Below are 16226 nucleotides of genomic sequence, written 5' to 3'. Positions count from 1 at the left end.
TATATACAGCTCTACGGATAGGAAAGTGTGTTACATATGGGAATGCACATTAAACCAAAAGGTATAGAAATTTCAGTTTTTGAAAGTGTTTCCCCCCTTAGTTTAGAATGATGAAGTTATTTGGAAGCTTGGGAGGAAAATGGATATTAAAAGATATATTAGAGGAATGGGGATATAGCTCAGTTGTTAGAATGCTTGCCTTGCATAATAAGGCCCTGGGTTCAATCCCCAGTACCAAAAAAAAAAAAAAAAAAAAAAAAGATATATTAGAAAAACAAAAATAAACAAGTTTATAATATTTTTCTCCATAGGCAAATAGTGAGTCAGAATCTGGCATCTTCTGTATGTCCTCCCTGTCAGATGATGATGATTTGGGATGGTGCAATTCCTGGCCTTCAACTGTTTGGCACTGTTTTTTGAAAGGTAAAGAAATGTGTCAGTTTTTACAGCTTACTTGTGCTCCTCCCTAATCACATGTCTAATATTTGTTTTCTAATTAAACTTTAGGCACACGACTGTGCTTTCATAAGGGAAGCAATAAGGAATGGCAAGATGTTGAAGATTTTGCTAGAGCTGAAGGCTGTGATAATGAGGAGGAACTCCAAATGGGCACTCACAAGGTTGATTTAAAATTGTTTACCAATTTTTGATCTTTCAAATATTTCTATTTATGTTTCAATGGCATCTTATATTTTAGGTAGAGGTTTTATGACCACGCATTGTTGCTAGCTTGATGGACAGTAGTGATGACTTTAGACTTACCTAAATTAATTATACTTTCTCAAAATAGGATGAAGAGTATATATCTTAGCACTTTTTTATACTTTGTATATTTTACATTAGGGCAAACTAACCTGGCATTAAAAATAAATAATAAATAAACTAATCAAAGCCTTGTCTTAGATAGTCTACAAAGTGGTTAATTCCTCTATAGGTAATTAACAATTGATTATTTTGTTACTTTTTAAATGAGTCCATAAAATACTATCATTTTCTAAATTGAAAGCAAAAGCAGTAGTGATCAACATTAGGGTAAATATCTGTTGACTCCTTTTACTTTGAAATCTTTAAATTTTTATGTCTTCACTGTAGGCAAAGAAAATAGGGATGTGAAATGTGCTTGTTTAAAATTTCCTTTTTTGATTCTGTATTCTTTTGCTGTTGAGTAGTCTCAACCATTCAACTTAGAAAACTAGTAGAAAAATAGTCTCAACTTGGCTGCCTTTGTTGTTCGCATTTTGCTGTTACTCTTCCTTCTAATAAAGTACATAGTATTCTGACTGTGGTTTCTACTACCCTACTAAAATTGTCTCAGAGTTTACTGGTTTTATTTTAATTTCTAGGAGTAGAAACTTTTGCTTATTCTGCAACAGTTGACACACCAGGTTAATTCCTGACATTGTTTTCCTGTGATTTAAGTAGTATAACACTGCCATAGTTCTCAGTCTTTCTGTCTGTCTGCCTATAGTGGCAAGTGTACCTAATACAAGGCTCTGTTCCTCTTCACCACTGTTTGTTGATTATATGTCAGCAGCACCTCCATATATGCAGTGGAAAACACTGTGGACTTGGCATCAGGGAACCTGGGCCTTCTCTCTAGCTCTTCTAGAAACTTTGTGACAGAGCTTAAGCATATGGTTAATCCCTCTGGGCCTTGGCTTTCTGATCTGTAAAATGGAATTGGACTATTTTTAAAGTATCATGTAGCTCTAGTAAGAGAAGATTGTATAATTTGATTATTTACAAATATGTCCCAAACCTATAGCTATACATTTCCAACTACATGTTAAGACATCTCTACATGAACAGCATTTAGTTCTTCAAACTCAGCTTAGTATGACCATAACATACCTTGTTCTTCACCTTTCTGGCTTACTTTCCTCCTTTTTTAAAAAAGTTATTATCTTCTTGAAGATCATATTCAAAATCATGACATTGTCTTTTACTGTTCCCTGTTCTCCCTTTGTACTCAGTTGATTCTGTTTCCATAAAGATTTTCAATAGTCATTCTCTGTCAGTTCATTACTTTGTTCATGCCCTGTTGTAGTGATTGGGTACTATAATCTAGCTATCAGTGTATTTATTTTTCTGTGAATTTTCTGTGTCTTGTTAATGTTTGTATTTTCAGGGCCCACCACCTGGAGTGTACTAAATGCTCAAAAAATATTCATTAAATTGAAATTTAGTCTGTTTCTGCTACCAGTGCACTTGACAGTTCAGGACTGTCATGTGTATCTCTCATTGTATCCTCAAATAATTGAATATGAGCATATCCTTTGTATTTTATAGTCACTATCATCTTAAAATTTACAGTCTTTGGCTGGGGTTGTGGCTCAGTGGCAGAGTGCTTGCCATGCACATGTGAGGCACTGGGTTCAATCCTCAGTACCACCTAAAAATAAATTAAAAAAAATAAAGATATTGTGTCCACGTATAACTAAAATAAATACACACACACACACACACACACACACACACACACACACAGAGTCATATTAATAAAATATTTCCATTGACTTCCCAGTACCTTCTAAATGAAAAGTTTAAGCACTTGACTATCTTTAAGATCCCTCTGCTAATTGACGTCTCCTTTTCAGTCACATTTGCCCCAAATCTGGACTTCACTGTATTTTTAGAAAATACTTAGCACTCCTCAAAGAAGTTGCTAAATGCAACTGTTCCTGGTGCAAGGCATGCCCTTTTACCTAAATTTCATTCATCTATTTTTTGAAAGAGAGAGAGAATTTTAATATTTATTTTTTAGTTTTTGGCGGACACAACATCTTTGTATGTGGTGCTGAGGATCGAACCCGGGCCGCACGCATGCCAGGCACTCGCATGCGTACCACTTGAGCCACATTCCCAGCCTATTATCTTTTAAATCTTAGTTCTAGTAGAATTAGAACCTTTTCTATTCTCTCTTGGAATCAATATCTTCCTTTACTAAACTCCACCAGCATTATTTATACATGAGTTAAAAATGCTTATTCCATGCTACCTTCTATGTTTTACTCACTTACATATGTGTCTTTCTTCACTGCTCAGTCAAAAGCTCTTTTTACCTTTTCCACGAAGTCTTACACATAATGGAAACATCACTGTGTGTTGAGCATTTCCAATTCATTCACTCTATGCATATGTTTTCAGGGTTATGGTTCTGATGGTCTAAAGTTGTTATCACATGAAGAAAGTGTATCATTTGGTGAGTCTGTACTGAAGTTGACTTTTGATCCTGGTACAGTAGAAGATGGCTTACTTACTGTAGAGTGTAAACTGGACCACCCTTTCTATGTTAAAAATAAAGGTAGGGCTTCATTTGAATTTGTAGTGACTTTTTTTTTTTTTAAGATATTGATGTACCTTTATTTTTTTCATTTATTTATATGTGGTGCTGAGAATCGAACTCAGTGCCTCACACATGCTAGGTAAGTGCTCTACCATTGAGCCCCAACCCTAGCCCAAATGTGTAGTAACTTTTTAAAGAATGCTTCTTAATATTATCTTATGGCTTTGATGATTAAAAAAACAAATTGAAGAGAAAATTTATTCCAAACTAAACTACTATAGGAAATTCTTCTAATAGTACTTAATAGTGCTTAAGTATCTTAGCAATAATTGGGCTTAACTCTTACTTTCTGTGAATATCGGAAATTTCAGATTCATGAAGCTTAAAAATAACAATTTTAGTATAGTTTGGAGAATGGAGTATTCGATAACCACAATTTTGGTTTAGAGCTACAAATATGCTATAAACCTGAGTCACTCTTAAGAGCCTTATTACAATTACACCACGTTAAGCATACTTTAATAATTCATGGACTATTTCATGGTCTCATCACCGTTTATCATTTACAGTCTTGTAGACTGAATAGAAGGGCTAACTGATAGAGATCTTTATATAAATAAAATGCTGAATTAAATTAGCATCGAGGGCTTTTACATTGCTGAAAGTATTTGCTTTATTGCGATGATATCTTTTGCGATTTTAAATAGTAAATTTATTTTTAAGATATAGAAATATATCTTATAACATACTTTAGGTTCTTTCTGTCAATTCTCATTCTTTATGCAACTCTTGTTTAACTTTAGGTTGGTCATCATTTTATCCAAGCTTGACTGTGGTACAGCATGGCATTCCATGTTGTGAAATTCATATTGGCGATGTATGTCTACCTCCTGGACACCCTGATGCCATTAATTTTGATGATTCAGGTGTTTTTGATACATTTAAAAGGTAATATTGGATTTTTTTCATTTGTTTTCTAGTAAAGTTTATCCTTAATATCCCTAGCAATTGCTACATCAAACATTTAGGAAATTAAAACCTTAATGATTTCAAAATTGAAAGAATGACGTAGAGAAAAGTATATAAATACACACACTATTAAACAGCAACAACAAAAAATCAGGCAATTAAAAATATAAGCTAATGAATTTTATATAAAGTGCTCATATAGGAAAGTGAGTTTATAAGATGTTTAGGATTAGATTAGGAAGAATATCACATGTTATATGATGAACTAGTTAATAGATCAACTTTCATAGGTATATTGAAAAAAATAGATCAAAAAACTGCAGCTGGGTGCATTGGCACACTTCTGAAATACCAGCCACTCTGAGGCAGGAAGATTGCAAGTGGAGGCCTGCCTTGGTAACTTAGCAAGACCATATCTCAAAATTTAAAAAGCACTGGGATGTAACTGAGTACACAAGGCCCTGGGTTCAGTCCCGGAAACAAAAACAAAAACAAAACAAGAAAAGAAAAGTAGTTGTTTCGAACCAGACCACAACCGTGTCCTTTTTTTTTTTTTCTCCTCTTTTTTTAACGGGTGCGATTCTTAACTACATCTTGGTTTAATATTCATTTTGACCAAGAGCATTTAGTTATATGGCTTAACAAATAATAAAACTGACACCAAATAAAAATTGACATTGGGAAAGACTTAAGAGAGGGACACTGTTCTTCCTAAGATCATCTTGCTAGTAAGTGGCAGAATAGGACAAAACCCCACAAGTCCTAAAACTCAGAAAGGCTGATCAACTCTCCCCATTATATGGGACTTTGGTTTTAGCACTAAAAGCCCACCATTCCTGAAAACTCCTCAGTCCTGGGCGAGATGGGATAGTTGATCATCTGTTCCCACAAGTTATCCAAAGAAAGCATATATGTAGATATTAGGGATTTTAAGAATTATTCTTTCATTATGATAGTTATCAAATCCATAGGTAGGTATGGGCCCAAAGTAGAGAATTCTCAAGTTTCTTAGCCTATAGATTTCATTTCATTCTATTTAATGTAAGGTTATTACATTTATTATAAGGAAAATTGAGGCTATTATTTAAAAAGCAATTAGCATAGGGCTTGACATAGGCCATTTGCTCAGTAATTGGATCTAAATATACTCTTTGAAAAACTGTAGAAATGAGGCAAATTTTAAGGATTACATATGTTTTAGTGTGTATATCAGTGATTATTCCTATATTTTGGTAAGAATGTAACCAGATAGAAAAGTATGGGGAGATAGTTAGACTTTATATTGAAATAGTGAATATCAGCAGTTCTATTCCTATAATATATACCCTAGAGAAATAAATTTTTGTAGGCTCGTGAAAGGAGATACATAAAGAAGTTCATAGCTATATTGCTCATGACAACAAAAATGTGGAAACAATATTTATAACAATTAATTGGATTTTACCATATAAATTGTGATACAATCTTAGAGTGGAATTCTTTCTATCTGTGGAAAAATGAATGAACCTTAGTTACACATTTTAAAACATGGATCTATTTTAAAAACAATGTTAAAAAAAATTAGTCTTAGAAACATATACAGTATAATTCATTTTTATGGAATCCTGTTCTTTAGAAATGTATCTGATAACATATATGTAATTATGTTTTATTATATAAGCTTTATATATTATATATGGTACACATTATATAATCATGTCAGGTTTCCCAAACCATCCCCATGTTCAGTGATTTGCTGGTCAGATTGGATCTCACAAGACTTAGCATATACTTGTGCTTATGAGTATGATTTATTAAATCAAAAGAGTACAATACAAAATAAAGAAAGGGAAAAAATACGGGGTAAAGTCTGGATGAAGGTAGCCTTCCAGGGAACCTCTCCCAGTGGAGTCATTCAGGGAACTCTTTGTTCCCCTAGCAGTGAATTATGACATTATTTATGTTTTCTACCAGGGTAGTTTATTGGACACTCAGGACCCAGAATTTTGGGAGCTGGTCACATAGGCTGTCTGTGTTTGGCATGTACCCAGATTCCAAACTTTCAAAAGGAAATCTGGTGTTCAGAGTATTATTTGTACACAATTTAAACATAGTAAAGTATTATTATTTGTAGAAATGATGAGAATTCTCTTAAAATTCAAGTTCTAGGTGGCAGTCAAAGGCCCACCCAGTAAGTAGATTTTTGAAAGGATAGTTGTCAGGCCTATTTAAAAAAAAAAAAAAAATATATATATATATATATATATATATTTGTGTGTGTGTGTGTGTGTGTCAGGGATTGAACCCAGGGGTATTTTACCACTGAGCCATATCCCCAGCCTGTTTTTTGTTTTGAGACAGGAACTTGCTAAGCTGCTGAGGCTGGCTTTGAACTTGTGATCCTTCTGCCTCAGGCTCCCCAGTAGTAGCATGAGTCACCTGCCCAGCCAGTCCTATTAAGTCCTTTACACAAAACATTATTATGTTAATAAAATGAACAGCTTGGGTTGGGGTTGTGGCTCAGTGTTAGAGCACTTGCCTCACACATGTGCGGCACTGGGTTTGATCCTCAGCACCACATAAAATCAAGTAAATAAAATAAAGGTGCTACTATACTGTTTATAACCAGTATATTATTTTTATAATAAAATTACTGAGAGAATGAAGGAATGGTAAACCACTAAGGAGAGTAGTTATTTGGGGATAGTAAATTTGTAATTTTAGTGATATTAGAAATACTCAATTTAATTTAGATTTTGGATTCACTAGTATTTCTTTTATGCTTCATAACTTTTGTTACATACATTTTAATATATCAAGTATTGCATGATGCAAAACTTTTAAAGCAAAAAGGAAAACTTGGCTATCTACCTCTTGTTTTTCTTAGAGTCCCAAGTTTTTATCCCTCTTCCTTTTGAATAATACCGTTAAGATGACCATAGCCAATGGTCTTATTTTACTGTTGAGTGTCTGCAATATAAAAGCAATGCCTTCTTCCCTCTCCCTGAAAGGAGTGGAAGCTGGCAGTTTCATTTATGAGAAGCCATGAAAAAGGAGTATGAAGCTGACTGAACTTCTATTGTGATTAGATTATGATTTGGGTGCTTGGGGAGATGATGCCTGGTATAGGGAGGGCAGAAAGGAAAGAGAGGTAGAACCAACAGTCCAGGAGAAACCTAGAATAAATTCTCAGGTACATGGAGGGATTCAGGGCAGGATTTTGGATCATGATTTTCAGAAAAGGACATTTGTTTCTATCTTGGAAAGAGCCAGAAGTCAACAATAAATTGATAAGCTTTTAAACACAATTTATGGATTGTGCTGTAGAAGTGAGAGCAGAATTTGAAGAAGCCCATTCTGAGAAATTGATAATTGAGGCCAACCTTTGAAGTACCAGGCAGGGCTATAACAATCACTTTGGACCTTGTAAAGCTTTTTTTTTCAGGCAATGTGATAACTTACTGAGATTCTACTATATGTTAATTTACTCACACTTCATCACTCTCTTTGTGTGGGGATGGAGGGGAGAGAGGATCTTAAGGTAACATGCCCAGTTCAGGCATTGACCTTGTAAAGAATTTAGTACCCTTACCTACTAATCTGAGTTACTTCTATGATAATGATAGATAACTCTTAACTGAGTACACTAGGTGCCAGCATCTGCCTTAAGTGTTTTACATTTATTTTTTTCTCAGTAACATTGCTGTAGTTTCTATTAATCTTTTTTACAGTTAATAAACTGAGGCTAGATGTTTTATTTTACTTGCCCAAGGTCCTATTACTAGTAAGTGGCAGAGCTGGGATTTGAACCCAATTACATTCTCTAGAATTAATTTAAAAATGAACTAAGACATGAACATGCTTCTTAGCTTCCAGTCTAGTTCTTTGAATATTTTATTTGTATCCATAATGGAAATAGAGGATAGATTTGTGTCACTAGATGGTGGAGTTTTCAAATTTTAGTAATTATCTTACTCTATGTCTTTGGTTTTTTAAATTATAATTTTCTTTAGTATAGATGAGTAATTTTGTGTCCTATTCATTTACAGTGCCTAAGTTTGCTATTTTTCTAAACTTTATATGGGAGGGGCTTAAGCTCTTTTATCTATGGAAAATAATATAGATTTTCCAACATTATTAATGTTGTTTCTAGCTTGGTAAGAGCCAGAAGTCAACAATAAATTGATAAGCTTGTAAACACAGTTTGTGATTGAGCATCATTGGGCAGATGCTATTCCTATAGCTAATATCAGCTTGTTTTGATGTATTGCCAGAATTTCTGTTTCAGGGAAAGGAACAGCTGTGTTCTGAATAAACACTGAATAAAAAGGTTTTCTGACAAGAAAGTAGAATGTATAGGAAGAGTTAACACTGTTGAAGCAAAATTAATTCTTTTGACTGGTATATCATTAGGTTTTAGTCTACATTTACTCATATTTTCAGCTAATATTTTCAATGTTTGTTTACCTTGAGTTTATAGTCAATGGCAATGCCCCATGTATATTGGTGAAGAGACCTGGAGCTTTGGAGAGGGACAGTTCTTGGATTTGGATCCTAGTAGTGTGGCATTGGGTGAATAATACTTTATGTCCCAGGGTTTTCTTCATATAAAAGGAGGGGGTAATGGTATTCTCTAAGCAAACTTAGTGAAGAAAGGAAACAGAATATGGACAGCTTATTTCCATGATTATGTAAAACGGAATTCACAAAAGAAAACAGGGCCTTTCCTGATTGAAGGTGTATTTTTACTGTGAACTTTTAATATACTAGGCTATGTTATAATTCTTGAAAGGGCCTATTTGGGGACTCTGTACCTATTCAGATTACCAGATTATAGTGCTCTTTAAGTTCCTTTAGCCACATTAACAGCTTTTGGCTGCCCTTATATAACCTTTTGTCCTCTGTAGTAGTTAGTCCTTAGGCCTGGTATCTGTCTGCTATCCCATTTTTAATTTTTCTAGATTTAGGTTCCCATAGGCTACAAAATCAGATTGTCAAATTTATCAAAAAATGAATCTAAAGGATAAATGGGTTTTGTGGAATCTGAAGGAGTTACTATGAATAAAATACATCAAAAAGATTCTTTTGGGTGATTTGGAGTCTTTTTTGTTTCGAACTTTTTCATGATTTGCAGAGTTTTTAAAAATGAATTATTTTAGTCAGTGCATACATAAGGTTTTATTATACAAGCAACTATTGATGGCAAAAGTTAAAAGTAGTGTTAGAAAAACTATATAAGGAAAGATGTGTTAACTCTCTAATCAGATGTTAAAGATATTTTTTATCCTGTTTTTTTAGAATTTGGATAATCCAAATTGAATTAAAACCATGTTAATAAAATTTCTTAAATTTTCTAGCTATGACTTCACACCTATGGATTCTTCTGCAGTTTATGTGTTAAGTAGTATGGCTCGTCAGCGTCGTGCATCTTTGTCTTGTGGAGGACCTGGTGGTCAAGACTTTGCAGGATCTGGATTCAGTAAAAACTGTGGCTCACCTGGATCATCACAGCTCTCTTCCAATTCTTTGTATGCTAAAGCTGTCAAAAACCACAGCTCAGGGACTGTGAGTGCCACTTCTCCTAATAAGTGCAAAAGACCAATGAATGCCTTCATGCTTTTTGCCAAAAAATACAGAGTTGAATATACTCAGATGTATCCAGGGAAAGATAACAGGTAAACATAGCAATAATTCTGATTATAATTATTAATATTTCAGAACACTTCACGGTAACTGGGATATTACGTAAATTTTATTTTTCAATAGCTTTAATTGAATTCTTCCTAATAGGTTGACCTTAAAGTAAGTTTAAGTGGAATTTTTTGGGTCAGGTTTTACTTTACAATAAATGGACCGATAATACATTGGGCTCTTTCAGTGGCAAGGATCTACCTTTTAAAATAAGAATATCATTTACCTGGTAGATTGTATCTTTATCGAAGAAATCTAGCACTATCTTGTGTCATATTTCAAGGATTTTATAACTGAGTCTTAATATGGAATGTGCAACCATTGGCAATTTGTCTAAGCTGCCAGATTTGTCAAGAGACTGACTTTTGAGTTGTCTTCAGTAGAGCCCAGAAATAAAAATGAACTCAAATCTTGCCTAGTGTTTCCTGTAGCCTTACTTCATCTGAGTCCTTTGTCACTCTCAAACCAATCATATTCTCTCTTATGTTAAAGCTCTCTTCTTCCAGTCTTCCTATTTCTCTAATGGTCAAAACAGCCATTTCATTTACTTTTGATACCATAAGTGATTAATCACAAAATTCAGTTGTAAATTCAGATTTGAGTGTTTTGAGATCTTAAGTAGTATTTACGTTTTAGAAGAAAAGCTTCTCATCCTACATGCATCTTTGCATTAATACACAGTTTCCCTTACAAAATATTATAAGTAACATGAATAGCTTTGGCTTACCATCTGGTTACTTCTTTACAATCTGTAGGATAGAATTATTGAGTAAAGCATTCTAAGGGCCTTTTCAGTGCAGTTTTTGAACTCTTCTTGAGTCTGACATTTGTGTGACTTTGGACATTAAAGTTCTAGTCTTCCATTTCTTCATCAGTTTAAAAAAAAAGTGAGTTTAACTAAAGTGTTTTTTAAAAATTCAGTTTGGAAGTCTTTTCTCTGGTGAGTAATATGTAATATTGAAATACACTTAAAATTTTAAAGACCTTGTAAGAACAACTTTTACCTTTTCTTGTTTTTTTAAGTAATTTTTTATCTGAGAAACCATCCATAGAGTGTTAGTAACAGGTGCAGGGCTGCATTCTTGTTGCACATATCTGGTACTGAATTGTTAGTGTCCTTTGACATGTAGCTACTAGATTCTTGTGCCTATACCACATTAATCAGTCTTATCCCCTAACACCCCTGAGTGTCAGCAGGGATGCTTTCTAAATTTATTTATAATTCTGGATAAATGAACTGTTTTGATTGAGTATAAATCTCATTTTTACTTATATATATATTCTGTTTTTCAGGGGCTGTGTGTCAGATTATTCTCTTTATTGCTCATAGGTCTTATTTTTCTTTGCATTTTAGCATTGCTTCCACGTGATCTATTAATCATCATCTAACATCAAAGGATATCAGAGGTTATCTGTCTTTAAATTGAAGGGGGGAAAAATCACATATTTGTGAACTTATGGGCTAGGGATGTAGCTCAGTGACAGAGTACTTGCCTAGCATGTTTGAAGTCTGCAGTCAATCTCCAGTATCACACACACAGAAAAAAGGATTATTTTCCCTTTCTCCAATAGAGAGATGTTCTAAGTCAGTGAATAAAGAGATTCTTATTTGGCAAACTGAGGGAGTAGACATGAAAACAGATAGTTCAGAGAGATATATAGTTTATTTTAAGTTGGTATCAACATCAACCTGGATGAAAAATTCACTACAAAACTGAATATTTAGACAGTGTTGTTTATTTTATAATTATAAAGAAAGGGAATATAGGGGCTGGGGTTGTGGCTCAGTGGCAGAGCACTTGCCTCACACATGTGAAGCATTGGATTCGATCCTCAGCACCACATAAAAATAAGTAAATATAATAAAGACATTTTAAAAAAAGAAAGGGAATATAGATAATAGTCTGTAACGTTGTGCACATTTCATTATCTATGTGGTGTTTTAACTTAGGGAGTAAATTGTTTCCCAAGATTACATAACCACCCCATTCAAAAACATCTCATATATTTTGTAAAATTGAGATAAGGGTGTGTATGTGAATAGTTTTTACTGGTTTAAGTGGCAAATAAATCAACTGTTACATGGTACCTATGTCCATTAAAACTATTGAAAATTTTTTTTAATAAAAGAAGATAGTGCAAGGTTTAACCACCTTGACATAGTTGACAAAAGACAAATATACTTACTATGTATTTCTTTGTGAGAATCTGTGGTTACAATCTTTTAAAGCATAGATGGCAGTCTACCTTCCTTATCAGTATAAAATCACTTGTTTGTACTTGTGTAGTCATTCCAAGGTTTTCTGTCTTGTGTGAGTATCATGGAATGGTTAGGCACTCTTAGAAAAGAAGAAGAGTTATGTCTGTGTGACCTGGGGTGAGACTTAATAGGCTTGGTAGCAGAGTGACAAGTATGAATAGGAAAATAGTTACAAATTTCTATCCCGATACATCCTATTGACTTCTTAACCTTTTGATTTTAATTCAGTTTAAATGATAAGAACATCATAAGATAAACATTAAGGCAAGCATAGTTAATCACTATGGTTGCATGGATAAAAAATGACATTGATCATAACTGTACAGCCAGTTTTTAATACAAGTTGAATACTTTATACTGATACTGCATACTGTCTGCTTTTGTCTTAAACATCTTTTAAAAGCTGGTATACCAGGATAGATCCAGTGGTAATTGATCCTTTTTAAAATACCTGATTTCTGGCCCTTTTAGATGTCTTTCTACAATTGAGAATATTGGCATGATTCCAAGGAGGCTTTAAATGTCAAGATTATGATAAATAGACCATATGACTTGGGAGTTTGCTGGAAATGACTGACAGCCTTGACCTTTTCCCTTCTTTATGTTGGACAAGATTTTTGTCTTTAACTATAATTCTGCCTCAAGTAGCAGCACTTGATGTGAATTTTGTGAAAAATTCTTGTCTTCAACATTGTGTAAATATTTATTTTACAGAGCCATAAGTGTGATCCTTGGTGACAGGTGGAAGAAAATGAAGAATGAAGAGAGAAGGATGTATACATTAGAAGCAAAGGCTTTGGCTGAAGAACAAAAACGTTTAAATCCTGATTGTTGGAAAAGGAAAAGAACCAATTCAGTACGTTTCAGCAAGTAGTTGTTTAAAATGATCTTGATTTATCCCCATAGTTGTGCTGCAGTGATGGAGCAGTTGTTATAACCTTTCAAGGTTGTATTGATGCTATTTCGTAGCATTTTTATACTTTATAATCTAATAATATTTTCATATCATATGAGGAAACACTTTCTGTGCATTCACTCCCTTAGTATGCAAATAGAAATCTGAAGCTAATTTATAAATAATGTTTGTCTTAAATGTTGAGGTAGAAAGATAGTTTTTATTTCTAGCTGGGTTGAAAGATAAGCATTATTAACCTATTAATACCACAGTAGAAATTTTGTCTAATTTTGGTGGCAGGTCTCACCATCCTTTCTGTCCTTAATTGGTGAGAAACTAATGAGGATGCTGGTGTGGGTGTATGTTTACTGACATCCAGGGGTCACTTCTGCCATAGGCACAGAATTTTTAGATTAAAAACCTCAAAAGAGGATATAGGCCCAGAAATGGTGGTAAACAATTTTGTATCATGATAATGCTGTCTCAGATAGACTTGTTTCTTAGAAATTTTCTATTACTAGACTAGCATTTTTTATGTTTACTGTTTTTAGAGCAATTACAAGAAAATGTCACACGATAGGGCAGATTGGGCTCTTCACTAAAAAAAGGGAAGAGAGGTCAGTAGTTAACAGGACGGCTGGTTAAAAGGACATTTTAAATTCATTCTATATATTTATGCCTATTTCTATAGTAACATGCAGGTCACATCTGCATAAAGTTTTAAAGTAATAGGTGAGAAGGTGACTGAACTTGATTTTGGAAGTTAAACTTCATTAGTTTAGAATTTCATGTGGTAGGACTTGACCTGTATCTCTTTTATGTTTGCCCTAATCCATCTCATCTTTTATAAAGTATTAACAAAATTTAAAATGATCTTTGAGAAAGCAATCTTTTTTAAATAGTAAATTTATAAACATTATCTTACACATCTGAGCTTTCATATATAGAATTATTATGTATTGATTTTTAAACATTCACTGAGTTTAATTTTATTTCCACAGGGCTCACAACAACATTAAACCAGGATGCTTATGTTCTTAAGTCTATAGTTGCATAAACATTGACTCTTGATGGAAAGACTTAAGAAGATCCAGGTCTCACCATTTGTCCTGAATTCGTGTGACCATAAGATACTGATAGCATTGAGTCTTGAAATGATTTAATAATATGAGTGAGGATTTGCTTTCTCCATTAGAGCATTAAGTATGCTAAAACTATCAACATTGTAAACCAAATTGCCTTATTTTCCTTCCAAACTTCATATATGTCTATCAGGTAATATAGGCTTGAAAATTGATATCCTGTGGTGCTAAAGTATAGTAGAAAGAGAGGAGAAGTGTATACTTGTTTTATTTTAAATCGTATCAAAGGGGAATTTAAAAATATGTTAACTGCTGTCTATACATTGGCTCCTTACTGCTTATTAATCTGTATTGTAAACAAGATGAAATGAAGCAGAAGCTGGGGTTGGCCTTTCTGTGAGCACCCACCATGTGGCCCAGCATCTGTGCCAAACAGGCGCTCTTAGTCTGGCCAGTGCCAAGAGACTGTGTAACATGTGGAAAGTGGATGGTATGGCTGTCCCAGCAAAAAATGCCACCTGCTGCAGTTACCACAGGCATGCTGAGTTCATGCAGCAGGTGGCAGCACTAATCCATTATTGCAGTGGAGACCTAGCCTGGGCCAAGGTAAAGTTATAGTTAATAGCATTGGGATATAGTCACTGTAATGGTGCTATTAACAGTCCGACACCATTGTATTTTTTAACTTTGTGTTCTATATCTCCTCAGCCACGTATCTTAAATATATTTTGTCATCATATCTTTATGGTGGGGGCAGACTTTGCACTTATTGCAGTGCAACACTTGCACTTTACTTTTCCTCCAACTGTCTAAAATTAGAGCAAATACATTGGCAATACAGCTGCTTTTGCTCTGAGCTACAATCATGGCTTTTCATGTTACTTACCAAGTGGTGTTTCTGGTTAGGAATCACAACTGTAAAATTGATTTCAGTTCATTTACACTTCTTCATGATGTTGCCCCTCAATTTTGCACACTATATTCTTGTATATTATTTCAAATAAAATGAAAAAAAAGTTTATCTCTGACTTCTGATTGATCTGGACTAAATTTTATATATGAATTGTCAAAATAACATGATCAGGAGATGGAAAACAGACTATAATTATGAGGGTATTGACGCATTTTTAAAATTAATGGGGCAAGAGCAATAGACAAATAAGGACTTTATAGAGACTCTGGTAGAAGAAAATTTATTTTTAACTTGTCATCTTTGTTACAAGGTTGAACCACCAATGTCTGCTTTCAATAAAATGACAAAGTATAAAGAAAACCTTGCTTTATTATAGTTTGACATTTAGAGAACATTTAGTGGTCTGAGCTTTGGGATGTGCCACTGGTTAACAAACTTTGCTGCACATTAGAATCACTTTAGGGACATGCTTTTAGAAATATTGATGCCTAGTTTCCACCACTCCAAAATGTATCAACTAGGGTGAAACTTAGGCCTCATGATTTAAAAAATTTCCCTGACGATGTGAATATGCAGTCCTATTTGGGAACCACTGGCCTACACACTTAATGCAGAAGCAGGCAGGTTGGGGGAAGCAGAGTACCTAGTATTATCACTTGATCATATCCCTTTAAAAACAGTAAAGACTGTAACCATAGGGGAATGTAATGGGAAAGAAACTTCAGCTAGTCTATTACAAAAATCTGAAATCAGAAGGAAAAAAGTTGGATTATTTCTGGAAAAGTCAGGTCCATGAGGTTGTGCTGAAGATCCTAGTTTGACATCTAAAGTCAAAATGTTAAACAGAAATGGGACAAGATCATTTACAATCTTCAACAATAGTGCACAGTAACTGCATATTTTGGGTTAGTGCAGTATGTAGATTAACGAAGGTTTCACATTATTATTGAGCAGACATAGCTTTCTGAAGCAGCTGAACCATTATGGGATACACTGGTGCAAATTCTTTGCCTTCTCTACTTCTCACTGATTGAACATAAGCTTCCAGGGCTCCCCTGAAACCAAATTGAAAACAGTATCATAACATTACCCACATTAAACAGTTTGGGGGGTAAATAGTATTTTTTAAAAAATAGAAATAAATCCATTTC

General features: G+C 34.0%; 2 protein-coding genes across 7 annotated transcripts in view; one reads left to right on the top strand and one right to left on the bottom strand.

Moving 5' to 3' along the window:
- The window catches only part of Hbp1 (HMG-box transcription factor 1), a 30527-nt gene extending 15337 nt beyond the window's left edge, over nt 1-15190 (top strand). For all 5 annotated transcript variants that reach the window (XM_026395778.2, XM_026395776.2, XM_026395780.1 and 2 more), the window contains 7 exons: nt 312-423; nt 508-620; nt 3148-3304; nt 4090-4234; nt 9592-9909; nt 12900-13041; nt 14082-15190. In XM_026395778.2, the coding sequence (XP_026251563.1) occupies nt 312-423; nt 508-620; nt 3148-3304; nt 4090-4234; nt 9592-9909; nt 12900-13041; nt 14082-14099 (1005 nt within the window). In that variant the 3' untranslated portion in view covers nt 14100-15190. The remainder of the gene's footprint in view (nt 1-311; nt 424-507; nt 621-3147; nt 3305-4089; nt 4235-9591; nt 9910-12899; nt 13042-14081) is intronic.
- Cog5 (component of oligomeric golgi complex 5) overlaps nt 1-16226 on the bottom strand; it is a 342572-nt gene that overhangs the window by 11260 nt on the left and 315086 nt on the right. The window contains exon 22 of one of the 2 annotated variants that reach the window (XM_026395775.2): nt 15280-16130. The exons of the other annotated variant lie outside the window; for it this stretch is intronic. Coding sequence (XP_026251560.1) covers nt 16019-16130 — 112 coding nt within the window. The 3' untranslated portion in view covers nt 15280-16018. Of the gene's footprint in view, nt 1-15279; nt 16131-16226 lie in introns of those variants that run through there. 2 annotated transcript variants of the gene reach the window in all.

The sequence above is a fragment of the Urocitellus parryii genome, chromosome 3 (genome assembly GCF_045843805.1).
Source record: "Urocitellus parryii isolate mUroPar1 chromosome 3, mUroPar1.hap1, whole genome shotgun sequence".
Lineage (NCBI taxonomy): Eukaryota > Metazoa > Chordata > Mammalia > Rodentia > Sciuridae > Urocitellus > Urocitellus parryii.
This window is presented reverse-complemented; position numbering and strand designations above follow the sequence as displayed.